This window comes from Conger conger, chromosome 9 (genome assembly GCF_963514075.1).
Source record: "Conger conger chromosome 9, fConCon1.1, whole genome shotgun sequence".
NCBI lineage: Eukaryota > Metazoa > Chordata > Actinopteri > Anguilliformes > Congridae > Conger > Conger conger.
This window is the reverse complement of record NC_083768.1, coordinates 26,468,794-26,484,864: the sequence shown is the minus strand read 5'-3', so window position 1 is coordinate 26,484,864 and position 16,071 is coordinate 26,468,794. Positions and strand designations below refer to the sequence as shown.

General features: G+C 38.0%; 1 protein-coding gene across 1 annotated transcript; it reads right to left on the bottom strand.

The window, feature by feature from the left end:
* Positions 1 to 5,901: 5,901 nt before the first annotated feature.
* On the bottom strand, positions 5,902 to 14,433 carry ube2v2 (ubiquitin-conjugating enzyme E2 variant 2). The gene is made up of 4 exons (XM_061254811.1): positions 14,315 to 14,433; positions 9,836 to 9,981; positions 8,573 to 8,698; positions 5,902 to 7,826 (listed from the first exon to the last, which is right to left on the bottom strand). The coding sequence occupies exons 1-4, from the start codon at positions 14,328 to 14,330 to the stop codon at positions 7,683 to 7,685; spliced, it is 432 nt and encodes a 143-aa protein (XP_061110795.1). The 5' UTR covers positions 14,331 to 14,433; the 3' UTR covers positions 5,902 to 7,682.
* Positions 14,434 to 16,071: the final 1,638 nt, after the last annotated feature.

The following is a 16,071-nucleotide window of genomic DNA, read 5'->3' as shown; positions in this document are numbered from 1 at the left end:
TTACATTTTTAATACAATAGTGCCAAATCATAATCTGTTCCTCAGTATAATGTCAGTCAAGGGCATCTAAGAGATTGATTCCCTTCTTTCCATAATAATATTCTTCAAAAAGGTGCTTCGTAGGGCTGCAAGGTGGCTCATCTCGTTCAGGCAGTGCTCTAGTGTGCAGATGGTTCCCATGGTGTGGTATACACAACTGGCTGAGTGCTGGCTAGGATAACAGCATCTCAACACGCACCTGCGCCCCCTGCTGTTGATCAGGTTCCTCAAGCCCATCTGGTAACCTGTATGTGAGATGTCTTCCACTGACTGACTTGTGTGTGAAAGTGTGCGAAAGTGTGCGAATGTGTGTGAATGTGTGCGAATGTGTGCGAATGTGTGCGAAAGTGTGGGAAAGTGTGGGAATGTGTGCGAATGTGTGCGAATGTGTGCGAAAGTGTGTGAATATGTGTGAATTGTGATGAGCGGCTGCTGACATCACGTTTCAGAGGAGAGCACATGCTCATCTGTGCTCTCCCAAATTTGCAGCAATGAATTTTGAAAACAAGGAATGAAATACAATGTACCCACTGACTATTTGCACAGATATTATATCTTCTTATGGGTGTGTGAGGATCTTTATAAAATAATTCCTTAATAAAAAAGGCCATAGAGGATACATTTAACTTGGGTTACAACATTGATAAAATATGGAAGAATAATAAAATAATAAAATAACAAAGACGATAAATACTTGTTTCAACAAAACTATGGGCTGCTGTAGTGGCTGCAGTGCAGTGCCAGTGCAGTGGTGAGGTAAGAAAATGAGCCATGTGTCTGTTAATTCCTCCATTATTCTTGGTCATTTAATCCAATTACATTCATTAGAGATTTTCTGTACTTATTAACAGCTTCATAACAGTAAGTCTATTAATCTTAACGACTTTAAATGATGACCCCCTCAACAACACTGGCTTTCCAACCAGGCCTGCAGGCCCTGCTTTTTTTTTACTGAGACTAATCACTATTGAGTGGGTTACCGGAATTAACACAGTGAAGGCATTACAAATTTACACGATGTGTTATCACTGAATATCAGAAGGCAGAAATGTCCCCTTAGACACACTAAAACTACAAAGACAGTCAGAACAGTGCAATACACCTCATGAATACTATAGCTTCACTATATGTGAAACCGGATATACTAGATGCTAACATTGCTAGCTCCTTCTTACATGTATACAATCACAATAACCAAATACAGAGAACATTTTCTTGACAGCACTGTAAGATTTGCCCTTTCCATATCATCAAGTATTTCATTTTCAATAGATTTTTAAAATTATATTCAGCAATACTCTGTATACATGTATACATTGTTTTGATTTTAATTTTAATTTATTTGGTTGTAATTTCCCATCAAGCATTGCAATGTGCACTTGATAAGACTACCCTAACCTTACAATATTACTTACTCCAAACATGTAACAAGCTCATGCATGCAGCTAAACATCCTTGCAATGTCTAAGCATGATATCCTGTTGCACTATTACTTGTAAGCATCTCATTGTGGCTTAACTACCCAATTGATGCTACTGATGTTATGGCTGCTGAACCCAGATTTACTGTCCGACCCAGGGCATGCATGATGTTCCTTGCAGTTTTGTTTCTGCAGCGAACGACCAACATTATCTTACAGCATGGCCCTGCATGCCTTCAATAAGCTTTGATGGAAATGGTAATAGACAGTTCCTGCCAACAGAAGTGCATATAATATATATGGCTACCAGCCATACATAAATATTACAGACCCCATCTGATAAATACTGCAATATATTATTTTGCCCTTTTGCATCTCCTGCTTTTCATGTCATAATTACATCTGACAGCATCACATTTCGCCACAAATGCTGAACTGAGCATTAATACACACTCAGTGATCACTTTATTAGGTAGACCTGTAGACCAGCTTGCTAATACAAATATTTAATCAGCCAATGATGTGGCAGCAACTAAATGCATCAAAGCATGTAGACATGGTCAAGAGGTTCAGCTGTTTTTCAGACCAAATGTCAGAATGGGGAAGAAATGTGATCTATGTGACTTTGACCATGCAATGATTATTGGTGCCAGACAGGGTGGTTTGAGTATCTCAGAAACTGCTGATCTCATTGGATTTTCATGCACAACAGTCTCTAGAGTTTGCAGAGAATGGTGCGAAAAACAAAAAAAAACATCCAGTGAGCAGCAGTTCTGTGGGCAAAAACACGTTGTTAATGAGAGAGGCCACAGAAGGGCCAGACTGGTCGGAGCTGACAGGAAGGTGACAGTAACGCAAATAACCACACATTACAACAGTGGTATGCAGAAGAGAATCTCTGAACACAAAGCTTTAAGTGGATAGGCTGCAGCAGCAGGTTTACTAAGCCTACAAAATAAGTCTAAAAAATACGGTTGAGATATTGAGGTTCAAAAGTGCCAACCAACGCAAACAACACTCCCACGTTCACTATAATGTAATGCTTTTCTGTCCATCTCATGCATTACACACCTTCCACTCATAAGCATACAGCATATCTAAAACTAAAATAAACTGTGCAACTTATGTATGTTTATTCATTTCATCATTTCACAGCCTCAGCTGTGGAAGAAGAGACATGTTCAATTTGTGAGGGAAACCAATCTTTAATTTACTGAAAGTGCAATGGCACCACTATGTGGTGAAAATTAGTTAAAGCACTTATACTGTAAGTGTAGAAAGCTAATTTGTCTTAAAAGCGTAAATGGGCCACATGCAAATTGTTTGATCATAAATGTAAAATTGTGGAGTGCAGAGACAAATAAAACAAATATGTTTTGTCCCAATAAGGAGCTCATTGTATATTCTAGAGAATATCTATCCAAGCTTCACTCTGACACAATTCCTCAGCACAGGATGTGCGTACTAGCTCCTGCAGAAAGGCCTGCCCACAGCCTAAGCACACACACGTGCATGGGCAGAGTGAACACGCACTCACCTAGACCCAAAAATGACCACTGGAGAACTGAAAACATGGTTATTTCATCCCCATCAGAACTCCAAGCCTACATATAGACTGCTCCCAGTACTCCAAACTGAAGTTCTTTCCAGATATTCTTCAGCAATGATGTTAATGGGGTGAAGCTAGATCGCAAATAGTTAGTTTTAAAAATGCAGAATGTCACTGTGGTATTGTACATGTAGCTCAGCTTATATAGCATCAGCAGGTCAACCTGTTTTCAATGTATTAGGCTTATTAGAAAAGTGAGCAAGTAACCATCTTCACTGATGCAACAGCCCCAGTGAAGTGGATTTCTTATGGTTTGCTAAAAAATCATAAAAGCAGCAAACCAGAGACACACTTGTGTCATACCAAACCGGTATCCGTCAATACAAACTATTGTCAGCATATTATGGGTATTTACAGTGCAGTCCATAAGTATTTGGACAGTGGTAAAATGTATTTTGGCTCAGTAATCCAGCACATTGGAATTTAAATGACACAATGAATATGAGGTTAAAGTGCAGACTTTAACCTCATCACTGGCGATTTCTGGCAATGTAAGAATTATTTGCCTTTATACATTTTAGGGGACCAAACGTAATTGGACAGTTGGGTTCTTCGCAGTTGAATTAGTCAGGTGTATTCATTTGTTCCTCTAGTTCAGGTATAAGAAATCATTCAGTATCTAGTCTTGATTCTAGGCTTTTGGGGTCTGTTATTGCTGTTTGTCAAGATCAGACATCCCAAGTTGACAAAACTGATTTCAGGGAGATTCGGAGGGAGTTTCAGGGAGAGACGTGTCATGGACGCAGCAATCCAACTGGGGACTGCTGCCGCCATCACTGCAATCTCAATTAAACAAAAACTGCTCCAATATGCTTATTATCTGTCATTATTACTAGTTTAACCCTATTTACCACAGCTCTTTAATATGGGATAAGACAAAATACACATTTTTTTTCATGTGGCAGCTGAATTCTGCATACCCCTGCTGCTTGACCCTTACAATGACACAGGACATTTCAGAATTGAGTAATAGGCCTATATCCTACCTATGCCTAGCAAGATGTCAGTCACATTTTGTTGTCTGTGCACTTTGAGTATCGTTGAGTAACGCGAATGCTTTGAAGACTTTGATTTACTTGCTTTCTAATGATGTCAGCACAATGAAACATTAAATTATATAATTTATCATGGCGGTGGCATTACATTACATTAATGGCATTTGGCAGACGCTCTTATCCAGTATGAATAAAATCGTAAATTCATAACCATTAGCCAAACTAATAGACTACAGCTTATTGGACAAGTGGTTAAACAGGCAGGACATTTTGGAGAACTATGGAAACATGCGTTTGTTAGAAATTATGCGTTGTATGCTGGATGTATCAATGAAACGAGTGGACAGATATTGGAGTTTATTATATTTTCAGCGTCACCAAGAGAATTAAAAAATGTGCCGTTCCGAGAGCGAAATACAGTATCTGCAGGGTTTGCTTCGTTTTGTAATGTGCAAATGATTCTCTGCATGTCTGTGTCTGTCTTTTCAGTTCACCAGTCCATTGTAAAATCAGTACACAAACACAAAATGGTTAGATATAGGCCCTGCTAAAGATATAGGACTACCACCATAATGGTGGTAGGCCTATATCTTTAGCACTGCGGTGGTAACTTACACAGTAACAGTAGTTCATCCTTCCCTGCTGTGCAATTGAAAAGTTTGTGTTGGTTGTTGCACACAGTGCAGTGTGCCAGGGTCGGCTTGGCTTTAAGGGGTTTCAAACAGGGAGTATATTTTGGAGTAGCCTCTATTTTCACTTACGCTAGCGGTGGATTTACCTGTGGGTGTTTCCATTGCCGTGAACGAATTACGTGCGGGGCGGGTGTTTCGAATCCTACCTTTAACATGATCTGATTAGTCGCTGATGATGGCTGCTTTTACGATTGATGAACGGTGAGCCATCAAAACATGGATCGAAAGGACTACTGGAGCCTGCACGTAACTGACGGAGTGCAAGTAGAACGGGGGCGACATGGCTCAGGCAGTAAGAGCAGTCGTCTGGCAGTTGGAGGGTTGCCGGTTTGATCCCCCGCCCGGGCTGTGTCGAAGTGTCCCTGAGCAAGACACCCAACCCCCAAATGCTCCTGACGAGCTGTTGTGTTGGTTTTTATTTTAGCCTTAATATCAGCAAGCAATTCACCCAAGAAATCGGGTGAGTTAACCATGTAATTAACTGCTTTAATTGATCAATTAAGTGCTGAGTGACAACAAAAGCCAGCACACCATGTGGCTCTCTAGGACAGGGTGGGCCACTGGCCTACGACCACTTCCGATTTGTGTTCTTACGGATTATTCAAGACAATAAATTACCACTGAATCTTGAAAGGGACGTCCCTGTGCATAAAACCAATTGTAAGATTGTATATATATTCCATATTTAGTACCAGATATCGACAGCAGAATGACGCGGTACGATTACACAATAACTCCTCTCGCTTATTCATTGAGAAGCGAAAGGAATATTTTTTGTGGCGAAATGTTTGTATGTACCCTTGAGTTCATGCTCCCTAATGTCCAATGTGTCACGCTAGTTTTAGAGGAGACTGCGGAGGGGGTGCTTGTTAACTGGCTAAACTACGCAACGATGGTGGCAATTAGAAGCCCCGTATCTAAATAAATTATACCATCCCGTTTAGTAAATAACCTGGAATACATACATCGTTGCTTGCTCTCATTGTTTGCTTGTGGGAGCACTGAATGTCTGAGTTCAGCATGGCCACGAGGGGGCTCGTGTGAAGGAGGGGTTAAATGAATACATTTGTATTAATAAACATTCATATATGAACTGAGGTATGATTCAATTAACCAGTAGTATAAATAAAAAACAACACACAAAACTTATTTTGAGCCCCATTATCAGTAGGGAAAACCATGTCAACAGTTTATTTGAATATTTGAGTGGCCCCAATTTCAAGATTGTGATACACCGCTCAGGAGAAAAATAAAATAAAAACACAAAGTTTAAGGAAAAAATAAAAGCCCAGCATGTAAAAGCTAAAATAATATTTAAAACACACACAAAAACCCGCAAACAAAATTGACAGTGTGACAAAGTCTCCCCATTCAGAAGGATAAAATGAATGACAGGTGACCAATGAAACTACTGAATTGAGCACCATCTTGTACACAGCAGTTAAGGTTTGCTAATCATGCATTCCAATCAGTGAGATACTTGTCTAGATCTGTTCTTCACAATACCTAAACTCAGGTTTCATCTGTGCCCATAATGCCAAAGACTTGGCACGTGAATGGCTTCAATACTACAGATACAGGGAAACACGTACATGGTAAAAGTTGCAAGCCTACAACTTTCAGATAGACATTTTAGGCAATTATGAAAAATGACATTAAATCAATCAAGGAAACACCCACTGATCATACTGCAGATACTTTTGAACAAATTTAAATTATTAGTTATTTCAGGGGAGACATTTGTCTTACAAGTGACAGTCATACAGTTTTAATTTCCGAATCGCAAGACTTATTCCTCATCTATTACAAAAAGAAATCCATACCAATACAATTTTATGCAGATGCTTGGCAATTGTGTTTTTAATAAAGGCCTGGTTCTACAGGAATCATTTCATAAATGGAATCCAAAAACTAAACTTCCTAAGACTAATGGTAAAGCTAATGGATGGTAGAACCATCTAGGGGACTGAAAACTTATTTCCAGAATTGCAAATGCTGATGCCCAATAGGGACAAAAGTAGTCACTCACCCAAGTGTCAGCTTTCCTCCCTAGGCAGCACTAAATCAGTCAGCCAGTCCCAACTTAAGTGAAAACCTTGCCTAAATATTTTCCCTTTTAGACTCAGTTCTATCCCTTCATGCAAAGTAATAAAAGATAATACCATAATTGTTATGTTCTTGGAGAGTGTACCTTCATCTACATTTGGTAGAAAACAGGAAATCAATACTTTAATCTCAGAGACTGGATTTAATCTCAGAAAATCACATTTCCATACACCTATTGTCTTACTTTTATTTTCACTAAAAGTTCAATGCAAGTTATTTTTAGAACAAAGACTTAAATGTCTGCAATATCCGTTACGTCATACAGAGCGTCTTCACAGAAATCAGTTGGTATTGTGTCAAATACAGACATCAAAAACAATCCTGCACACTCCTGTGACACAACTAGTAGTCTACAGCCACACTAATATTCATTAACAAAATTGGAAACATATTTCAGTGTACCCGCTAGATTTCACTAACATACAACTTAATTTGCAGCTGTTTTTTAATTAAGATGTCATTTTAAAGCATGCCATTATATACACATCCTATTTGTGTTTCTTATTCAGACCAATCATCTTAACATAACATGTATAGCTCTGCAATAACCTGACCTTTTGTATCATCATGCTTCCCTCTGAGCAATAATCCAACTTTAAAGATATCACATTCTTCAAGCTCATGATGCCAGTGCCTCCAATAGAAAAAAAATAACTGTGCAGTTCTAGTCATTATATTTTGAACACTTTGACTAACAAATGTCCCAATCCTGCACCTGCACAGGAAATTAATTGTGTGGGTGGTGAGCATTGTGAAAATTTACAATAATTTTTTTAAGAGAGTAATTTTTAAGACAGAGGGTCAGAAGAATCTATGTAGAATTAATTGAAGGTCTGTCCTTCTGGTGGTTGACAAAGTTTCACATTATCTTTGCTCGACATTAGCCGCCTAAGCTCATCAAGAACCATTTTAATGCTAAAATTACTCTGCCATTTGTTTAGAACTGGTATGCTACGTGACTCCACCTGCAACGAGAAGGAAATTTAGAGTGAATGCCACATGTAAAAGGAATAGCAGTTGTACAGAAGTCTCTAGAATATCAAGCACAACAATTTTCAGTGTCCATGTTTTCCTAAAAAAAAAAAAAAAAAAAACACCCCTCAAGAGTATATTTTATCATCACAATGAACAGGCTTTGACCTAAAGACAACAAGTTTATACCCTTCCGAAAGCATATTTCGCACACCTGCTGACATAAAAATAAATAAAATAAAATCAATCAAGTAAGCAAATGTTGAAGTAGGTTTTTCTCGTTTAGTTTTTTTCCTTAGAATTTTTTTTATCTTCTCATCTATTTTTTAACTGAAAATCTTATTCCTTTTCACATCTCAAGCTCAAACACACCACACACCAGTTCAATTGCATATTTATATTCTAAGCACATTGCAAGTGCATGGTTATCCCTGGTTATGGGTATGCACTTTGTTGTACGTCGCTCTGGATAAGAGCGTCTGCCAAATGCCAATAATGTAATGTAAAATGTCTCCCTATACCCCTCTGACCCTGTAAAAACCGTAATGTTATCATTAATAAATAAAACAAGAAATATGAAATGTTTAACAGTGAATTCTGTTATTTTTGCCTTTTTCCAATTGTCTAATTTCAGCTTTTGCCACCTGTTGCTCAAATAAAAGCCATGCATACAGTCAGAGCTCCCTTTGGCCAGAGCCAGTTATATACTGTAATGAAAGGTTCCTGAACAGGCACTTACCATCCCATTAGAATTATTTACTCCATTCATACTAATTTTCGTTACAAATCTAACAGTTGGTGGACTGTTTGGATATCTAGATCCGCACTCTATTTTCAGGCTGTATATTCTGTTTTCGTAAGCGGTCTAGAAAAGGAAAAAGAAAAAGAAAAAAGTTAGAGAAAACAGACCCTGTGTTACAAAGATACGTTGCAAACTAGGCTACTGACAAATTTCCCTGATCATCACTATACTGTGTGCCAATTACTTTATACTTTTATGCTACAAATGGCACAGAAATGGTTGTTCTCATACAAGCATACATTGAAAAATCCTTCCTTTAAAAGACGGATGATTGGTGGAGGGCATTTTTCTTTTGAGGCTCCTTTCTCATTATCAAAGAGAGAATTAGAATTAGTGAAGTCAGTGAAGGTCAAACTTCTGAATTACTTTCAGCCATCCTAATATTCAGCTTTATTTGAGTTGTGGCTATATTTAGCAAAGATTAAGATAAAGTAATGTTTGAACAATTTCCCAACACCAACGGGTCGGGCTACACAATATGGACCCCACTAAAACAAGCACGCTACAATATATTTACTAAATACTGCAACAGTATTACGACGATGACCTGTAATTTGCAATAGTGGAACACGATTTAGCACGGTTAAATGCTACAAATCTAGCTACCATGACAACGCAGTGAAAGCTAGCAAATACATCAATTTGTTTAACCTCTACAGTCCTATTGATCACATTTCCCAAACAGATGTTGAATATTTACTGTATGAACAAATGCTTTTTAGAATCACAGGACATCCAATTAAATCAACCCAAGCGGCGTTCCTTTCAACCAAATAGTCGCTGAGAATACGAAGAAATACGAAGAATACGAGTGAAAGTTCAGGCTTGATTTTGGTTTAAATCAACCATACCGCCCCACAGTAACTGGATCGTATCTGTTTAAGGCTTTTTTAGTGATGTAATTAGTGCTCATATGTCATCATCTTGTGCTTCCATCTCCATACATTTTTTAGACTGTCACACAGGTTTGCAGTGTTTATCACATCCCTGCTTGGAAAACACTTTTGGTGTGGAATTGAGACAGACGCGCACACACACAAAAAAAACAAGTGAAGTTAGCCATGATAAGCCACTGGTTTCAAACGGGCATCACATACATCTGCACAAGCGTGACGATAGTTCTGTGACAGTGTTCCTCCCTAATAACAGGGTCTTTTGCCCCGCCCCAGAAAGTCAAACTGATGACTGTGAGGGGCTTACCCGTGGGGGTCCAATGATCATGCCTGTCCATTTTGAAAGCGTCATGTCCTCATCATCTTCAAGGCCCCAGCTGACCGTACCATCACCTCCTCCTTTCTGTCCCTCTTCAAGCTCTTCCAACAAGCGAAAATTACGTGGAACTGTAACTGCACGGATGATACAAATCACACAAATTCAATCGTATGTGACAGTGTAGAAAAGCAAAACATGTAGTCATTTGTTAAATATGAAAATCTGCCAATCACCACCAATAAATTATTGACAACTTCACTCAAAATTTGCAGTTGGATGGAAGTGAGAAGCAGGCGAATCATTTGAAATCCAGTAAAGATCACCACACAACTACAGCCAATGCAAGTGGCAACCTTGACTTTCCATTGGTGTTCAGCGCCAAACTTGTTGCTTTGCCAATGTCACTATATGGAATTTTTTCTGATTTGGCCATTTTACAAGCTTAGCTTATTGCTGGTTATTTGATTACATTTTATATGGCAGTTACTGTTTGGACAAATGCCATTGAAGTTACTGGTTTAATTTGACTCGAAATAAGCAAACTAGTTATTCAGCTAGCTAGCTAGATTTTTTGTTTGTTTATAAAACCACCATAATGCTTTTTCAAAGCTAGCTACCTCCCTAGCTAATACATTGTTCAGTTCCACAGTACTCCCTGTGTTTGAATCAAAATTCCTCAAATCACTTGTTGAATTTTACCGGATGAACAAACTGTTTTTAGAATAATTTCTGTCTGTTCATTTTGAATAGCTTTAAAAAATTAAAAAATTACTAATATATATAGAACACATGATTGTTTTTCTTTATTAAAAAGATTTTCCACAGTAATGCCAACCTGAGCATAAAAAAATAAACGTACTTACTTCTCAATTAAACTTATGTCCTAAACAGTCGATTGAGCGTGACCATCTGTGAAATCTGATTAAATGTAGGCTAACAACAGGAAAATGCTTTAAAATGGATTCATTAGTCCCATTACCATTGAAACCAATGCTATTTGGTCGCCATCTTGAAAACATTCAAAACCATTTCAGTTCTCCATGTTAAATTTGACATTCAGAACCATTTAACATGACAACAAATGTGTTATAATATCATTTGATAGGGAAGTAGATTGTCAAACAATGTGCATTTCAGACATGTCACATCCATAACACAATGGCATCTATAATGAATATAAACATTTTCAAAATTGCTATTTTTATGTTCAGCCAAGCCCCCTACATCACAAGGATATCATGCTTTCTGCATTAAATTCAGAGTTTTTTGTCACATCTATAACGCAAGTTTAAGCCTTTCCCATCAGCCAAGTGGGTGCTATGACAAAACGCATTTACATTTTTTATCATGAGAGTAATTTTTCTGAAAGCTTTTTTTTCATGTTGTGTCCAAATGTCACATCCATAATGCTGGAATTGCCCAGATATAAAGTAATCTAGAGCCAGTTCCAAAAAGTGGCAAGCAATAAGTTCAAAACATGTACATACATGGCAGGCTAAATCCCTATAAACATTCAACTACTTGATACATCATAAATCTTTTGGTGATTAGAACTCTAAAACCTGTACTTAAAGGAGTAACAGTAATTAGATAATTAACCTTAGGCTGCAATTATGAGAATGAAAAGACAAAGACAAGAACCTAGACCTGATAACCAAGACATTTTGTCCCCAACAGAATTTAAAAGAAGCATTTCCCACATTCCTGTAATCATTCTTGAATTCAAGAAGAGCTTTAGCTTACAGAAATGTTGCTTGACAAGTTAAGCACTTCATCTAGACAGGTTACAGTAAATAAGAATGGATGGAATTTAACCCAGCAAGCCACTGCGGGTTCATAAGCACCATAAATAACTAACTAATTATATCACAGGCCTTCAGCAGACGCGCTTATCCATGTTTACACCGCAAGTCTTGATGCCCAGCTCCAATTTTTTACCTATACCTAATTTATGACCGCTTGTTTACATCTAAAGTTGAAAGTTACAAATTTCCAATACCTGTGTTAACACAGCTTGCACTTGCTCACTTGAGGGTTTGGTTTCCGATATGGAAGTAAACAACCACACAGCTGCAGCCACATCTCTGGTACCTTCTTGAGTGGTTAATGTAATAACTGTTGCTGGTTAATGTAATAACTTTTGCTGGTTAATGTAATAACTTGACATTCACCTAGGTTTGCAACTTTTACACTCAATAATGCAATACTTCAACCATTAATGTAACAAATAGGGATGTGACAAATCAGTTTTTGTAAACGGATACCGTCACATTTTAAACGATTAACCATGTAACCGATACTGCTAATGACCGCTAGGGGTTACATATAGACATTTTATTTTTGTATTTTTTGGTATTTTGGGCAATCTTAACAGTAAAATGTCAACATTGCAAGTTAGATAATAGCCTAATTGCCAAATTAAAGATTTTCGAACCATTCCTCCATGCAGAACAGGATCATTGACATCCTTGGGTTTGTGCCAATAGACTACCACCTTCAGTTCAGACCACACGTTTTTGAAGTCTGGAGACTGAGATGATCATTACAGATTATGTTTGGAGTCATTGTCCTGCTGGAAAATCCACTGACGACCAAGTATCAGCTACCTCGCAGAGACAACCAGACCTTCTGCCAAAATGTCCTGGTACTTTGTTCAGATTCATTATGCCATTGGACCACTGGCAGCAAAACATCCCCAAACCATCAAAGACCACCATAGGTATGAGGTGCTGACAGCAGTGTATAGAAGTACATAGTTTGTTATAGTGTTGTTTATTAGATGCAGCCTTTTTTCTTCATTTTTATCAAGGGCACCAATAATTCTGGTCAAATCGGTCCAGTTAAACTGAAATCATACACCAAACCTAATTTTTGAATGAGATTTAGACTACCTGAAAAGCAGCAGCACGCATGTACGCATGTAGTGCAGCCTTACAGGTCAGCCTAAATCGTTCATGTGAAAATGGTTGTGAATTTCACTTGTTGCTGATTTTTTTATGAGATATATCAACAAGGCAGCATAATGCACATAACAGAAATTATGTGAATTATATTAATATCGCACAATTTATTCATATCTGTCCAGACACTTTGCAAGTGGTTATTTCACCAAATGTATTAAACTTTGAAAGCATCTGCTGCCAACACTGGTCATAACTCCATATTTGATCAACAGGAGACAGACAGTATGGATCATATGCAGCTAAAGATAGCCAGCTACAACTTAACTGATCACGAATGGCTTTTCAGTCAGGCGCAACTGGTCAATAAATTAGAAATCTTTTGACTAGTATATAAAAAAAAAAGAACATAAATTCTTTGGTTTTAAATGTACATTGATTTTAGAATCAGATTTAAATGTTCTAGTTTTACATGCGATGTTCGAGGAGAAATGTTATTAAAGTAGATTCAACTAGAAAACATTTAATGTTTTATGACGGCATTTCAGCACAAACAAGATCAACTGGCGCAGAATGTTGGCCGGCTCTCAGTTGCGTAGCTAAACTAGCGCCTGCTAGGCACACCCCGCATTCCCGTTTGCTTAAGTTAAACAGAAAAAAGAAAAACACAAAAAAAAAAACATTCTACGCAGCTCCCCTATTGAGCATTTTTTGTCATTTCCTTGTGGTGTGGCTTCTTATACAACGTGATATTTAAATATATAGCCAAATACTATTCGTGTACAAGTTCCTTTTTCAGCATTTCCCTCTGAAAATCAACGGGGCCTAGCAAACCCTTGCTGCTAGCATTGAGTGGTGAGCTCGCCAATGTTAGCTATCTGTGAACATCGTTAGCTATATCCGCCAGCGCTGACGTTGCGTGGCCAACTAATAAACATCACAAAATGACAATCACTTCAATAGCCAGAATGTCGGTGTATATAATGCAGTTATAGGTCTAGCCTCTAAAAACATTATCTTTCATATACGTTTGCTTTCCTGTGGATGTCTTTCGGGCCCATAAAGGAACTGAAACTACTTGCCAAGCTAGCCAACTCGCTACTTCCTGACTGAACAAGGGGGTAGTGCTAGTTAGCGTGCTAACGTTAGCGAAGTTACTGCAGTGGAGCGCCAGCAAGTGCATGCTTTGCTTAAGATTAGCAACAGCTAACGTGAAACATATTAACTGCTACCCAGAACAAACGTTTGTGAACAAGGAAAGCAGCGACATTTTTGCATAAGCCAAGCTGGTCCGCTGCTTTTATTGAAATCATCTCCAAAGCAAACTGGCCGATTCTAATCAACATTCAGATCATTCAGAATTAGCTAGCGTACCGAGGACCTTCCTTCCTCTAGTTCGACAGCGAACTAGTCAACAAATATCTGAACGCTCCAGACAGTATATACTTAGCTAGCCATTTGTTTAGTCTTAACACACAAATCTGTTCACTCGGTTTCGTCTTAAAATAATCAGAAGTCTAAAATAGGTACATTTGTCTCTGGAAATAGCACAGATAGTTTCACAGACCTGAGCAGGCCGCCATCTTGTTCAGTAGAATCCAGAACTACAGGAATCGTGTCATCACAGCCAGGACCCAGGTGACCAATGCGTCATCATTCTGTCAAGGGTTGGGTTCGAGGCTGGTTGGAGGGAGTGCCAACTCCAGGCGCAAGTTCCCTATGTATCCTTCCCTCCACTCGAGACGAATTCTTATGCAAATTGTCCTATAATAAATATTACTTTGACAAGACAAATATGCTGCATAATATCTATCAATGAAATTAAAGATGAAATTTTCCTCTGATGTTTTTCTCTTTCTCTCAATTCAAAACGCGTTTTTGGCATGACAAATTAGGACACAAAATTTGTTGGATGAACTTCAAAGAACAATAAACGAAAAACAATAATTGCACAATACTTGTAAATCCTAATGTAGCATATTAACATTAATAATAATTGTGCTGCTAGGCTTACACAATCTTTATTTCCACCCAATAATAAGGGTAGCTTATGAGGTGTCTTATTGAATTGAGGATCATTTTTGTGGCTGAATTTTGGTTAGAATTCATTGCAAATTTAGTCAAATTTGGGACATTCTATCTAGAAATATTTATCCATTTCAGTTTTGCTTTGTTTACATTGTTGGCACCATCTTCTTTCTATTAGCAGCCATCGTACCTCGTCAAAAAGCTTCTCAGTTTTGTGTCTGTGACTGTGGTTAGCTAGTTTGCCAGTGTACTGTCTTTTTAGGGACAGATAAAATTTCATTTTAATTCGTGATTATGTTTGATTCCCAATGAGAAGTGGATAGGCTACAGCAGCAGAAGACCAATACATCTAAAAAAGAAGCGTATAAAATAAATACCCCCAAAAAACGTTATCTATTCTTAAATCATAAGCCTAATGCATAGGTGCAAAAACAAGAATATCAAGTTCATCCTCAGAAAATGATATGCCGGAATTCAGATTGACAGTCAAACTGGTCCAAGAGACACACTATATTGAACTATTAATTTAACTCAGGCCGATTGATCAGTAAAAACATTATGCTCTCAAAACAGTTTTTAAAGTTAGTGTTTTTAATTAGACTGACTTTTGCCTATGTATTGTGTACTAAAGCAGATGAATAGGACTAATTATGCAAACTGGATTCAGAAATTAGACTGACTTTGGCCCATGTATTGTGTACTACTGCAGATGAATAGGACTAATATGTAAACTGATTTACACATTTTCCAACATGTTTGGAAAATTGTTTGTCTTGATGAAACATTGCATTCTTTTGATTAACAGTAAGACGGATCCAAAGCCGGCAAATTCTGTAATCCTGATCTTGTGGTATCTGGATCAAAATGCCATCTGAAAAGTATTTTAAAAACCTACAAGATCAATTTGATCTGGAATAGCAAAAAGGGATTTAAATATCCAGATAATTCTGATTCTAAACGTTTTGAAATAACAGGTGATCCATGTAGCATTGCTTTTCAGACACCCCCCCCCCCCATTTTAGGGGTCTGATTGACAAACACCAATAACTGACCCCAAAGGCAAAGTAAGGACCAAAATCGTATCATGACAGTCAAGGAAGCCATTATGAGGCTGAGAAATAAGGGGGGGGGGGAAAAGCATTTGTCATTTGGCTGAAGCTTTTATCCAAAGCAACTTCATTTAAGCAGTTGACAACCCTCCACTGGAGCAATGCAAGGTTAAGGGCTGAAGGGCCCAATGGCTGTGCAGATCTTATTGTGACTACACCGGGGATCGAATGACCGAAGAATTCTCAC

Coding starts and splice junctions, on each gene's coding strand:
- ube2v2 (XM_061254811.1), bottom strand. Junction 8,699..9,835: donor TGATCATTGGACCCCCACGG/GTAAGCCCCTCA, acceptor TTCCTTTTCTAG/ACCGCTTACGAAAACAGAAT. Junction 7,827..8,572: donor TAAATAATTCTAATGGGATG/GTAAGTGCCTGT, acceptor TTCTCGTTGCAG/GTGGAGTCACGTAGCATACC.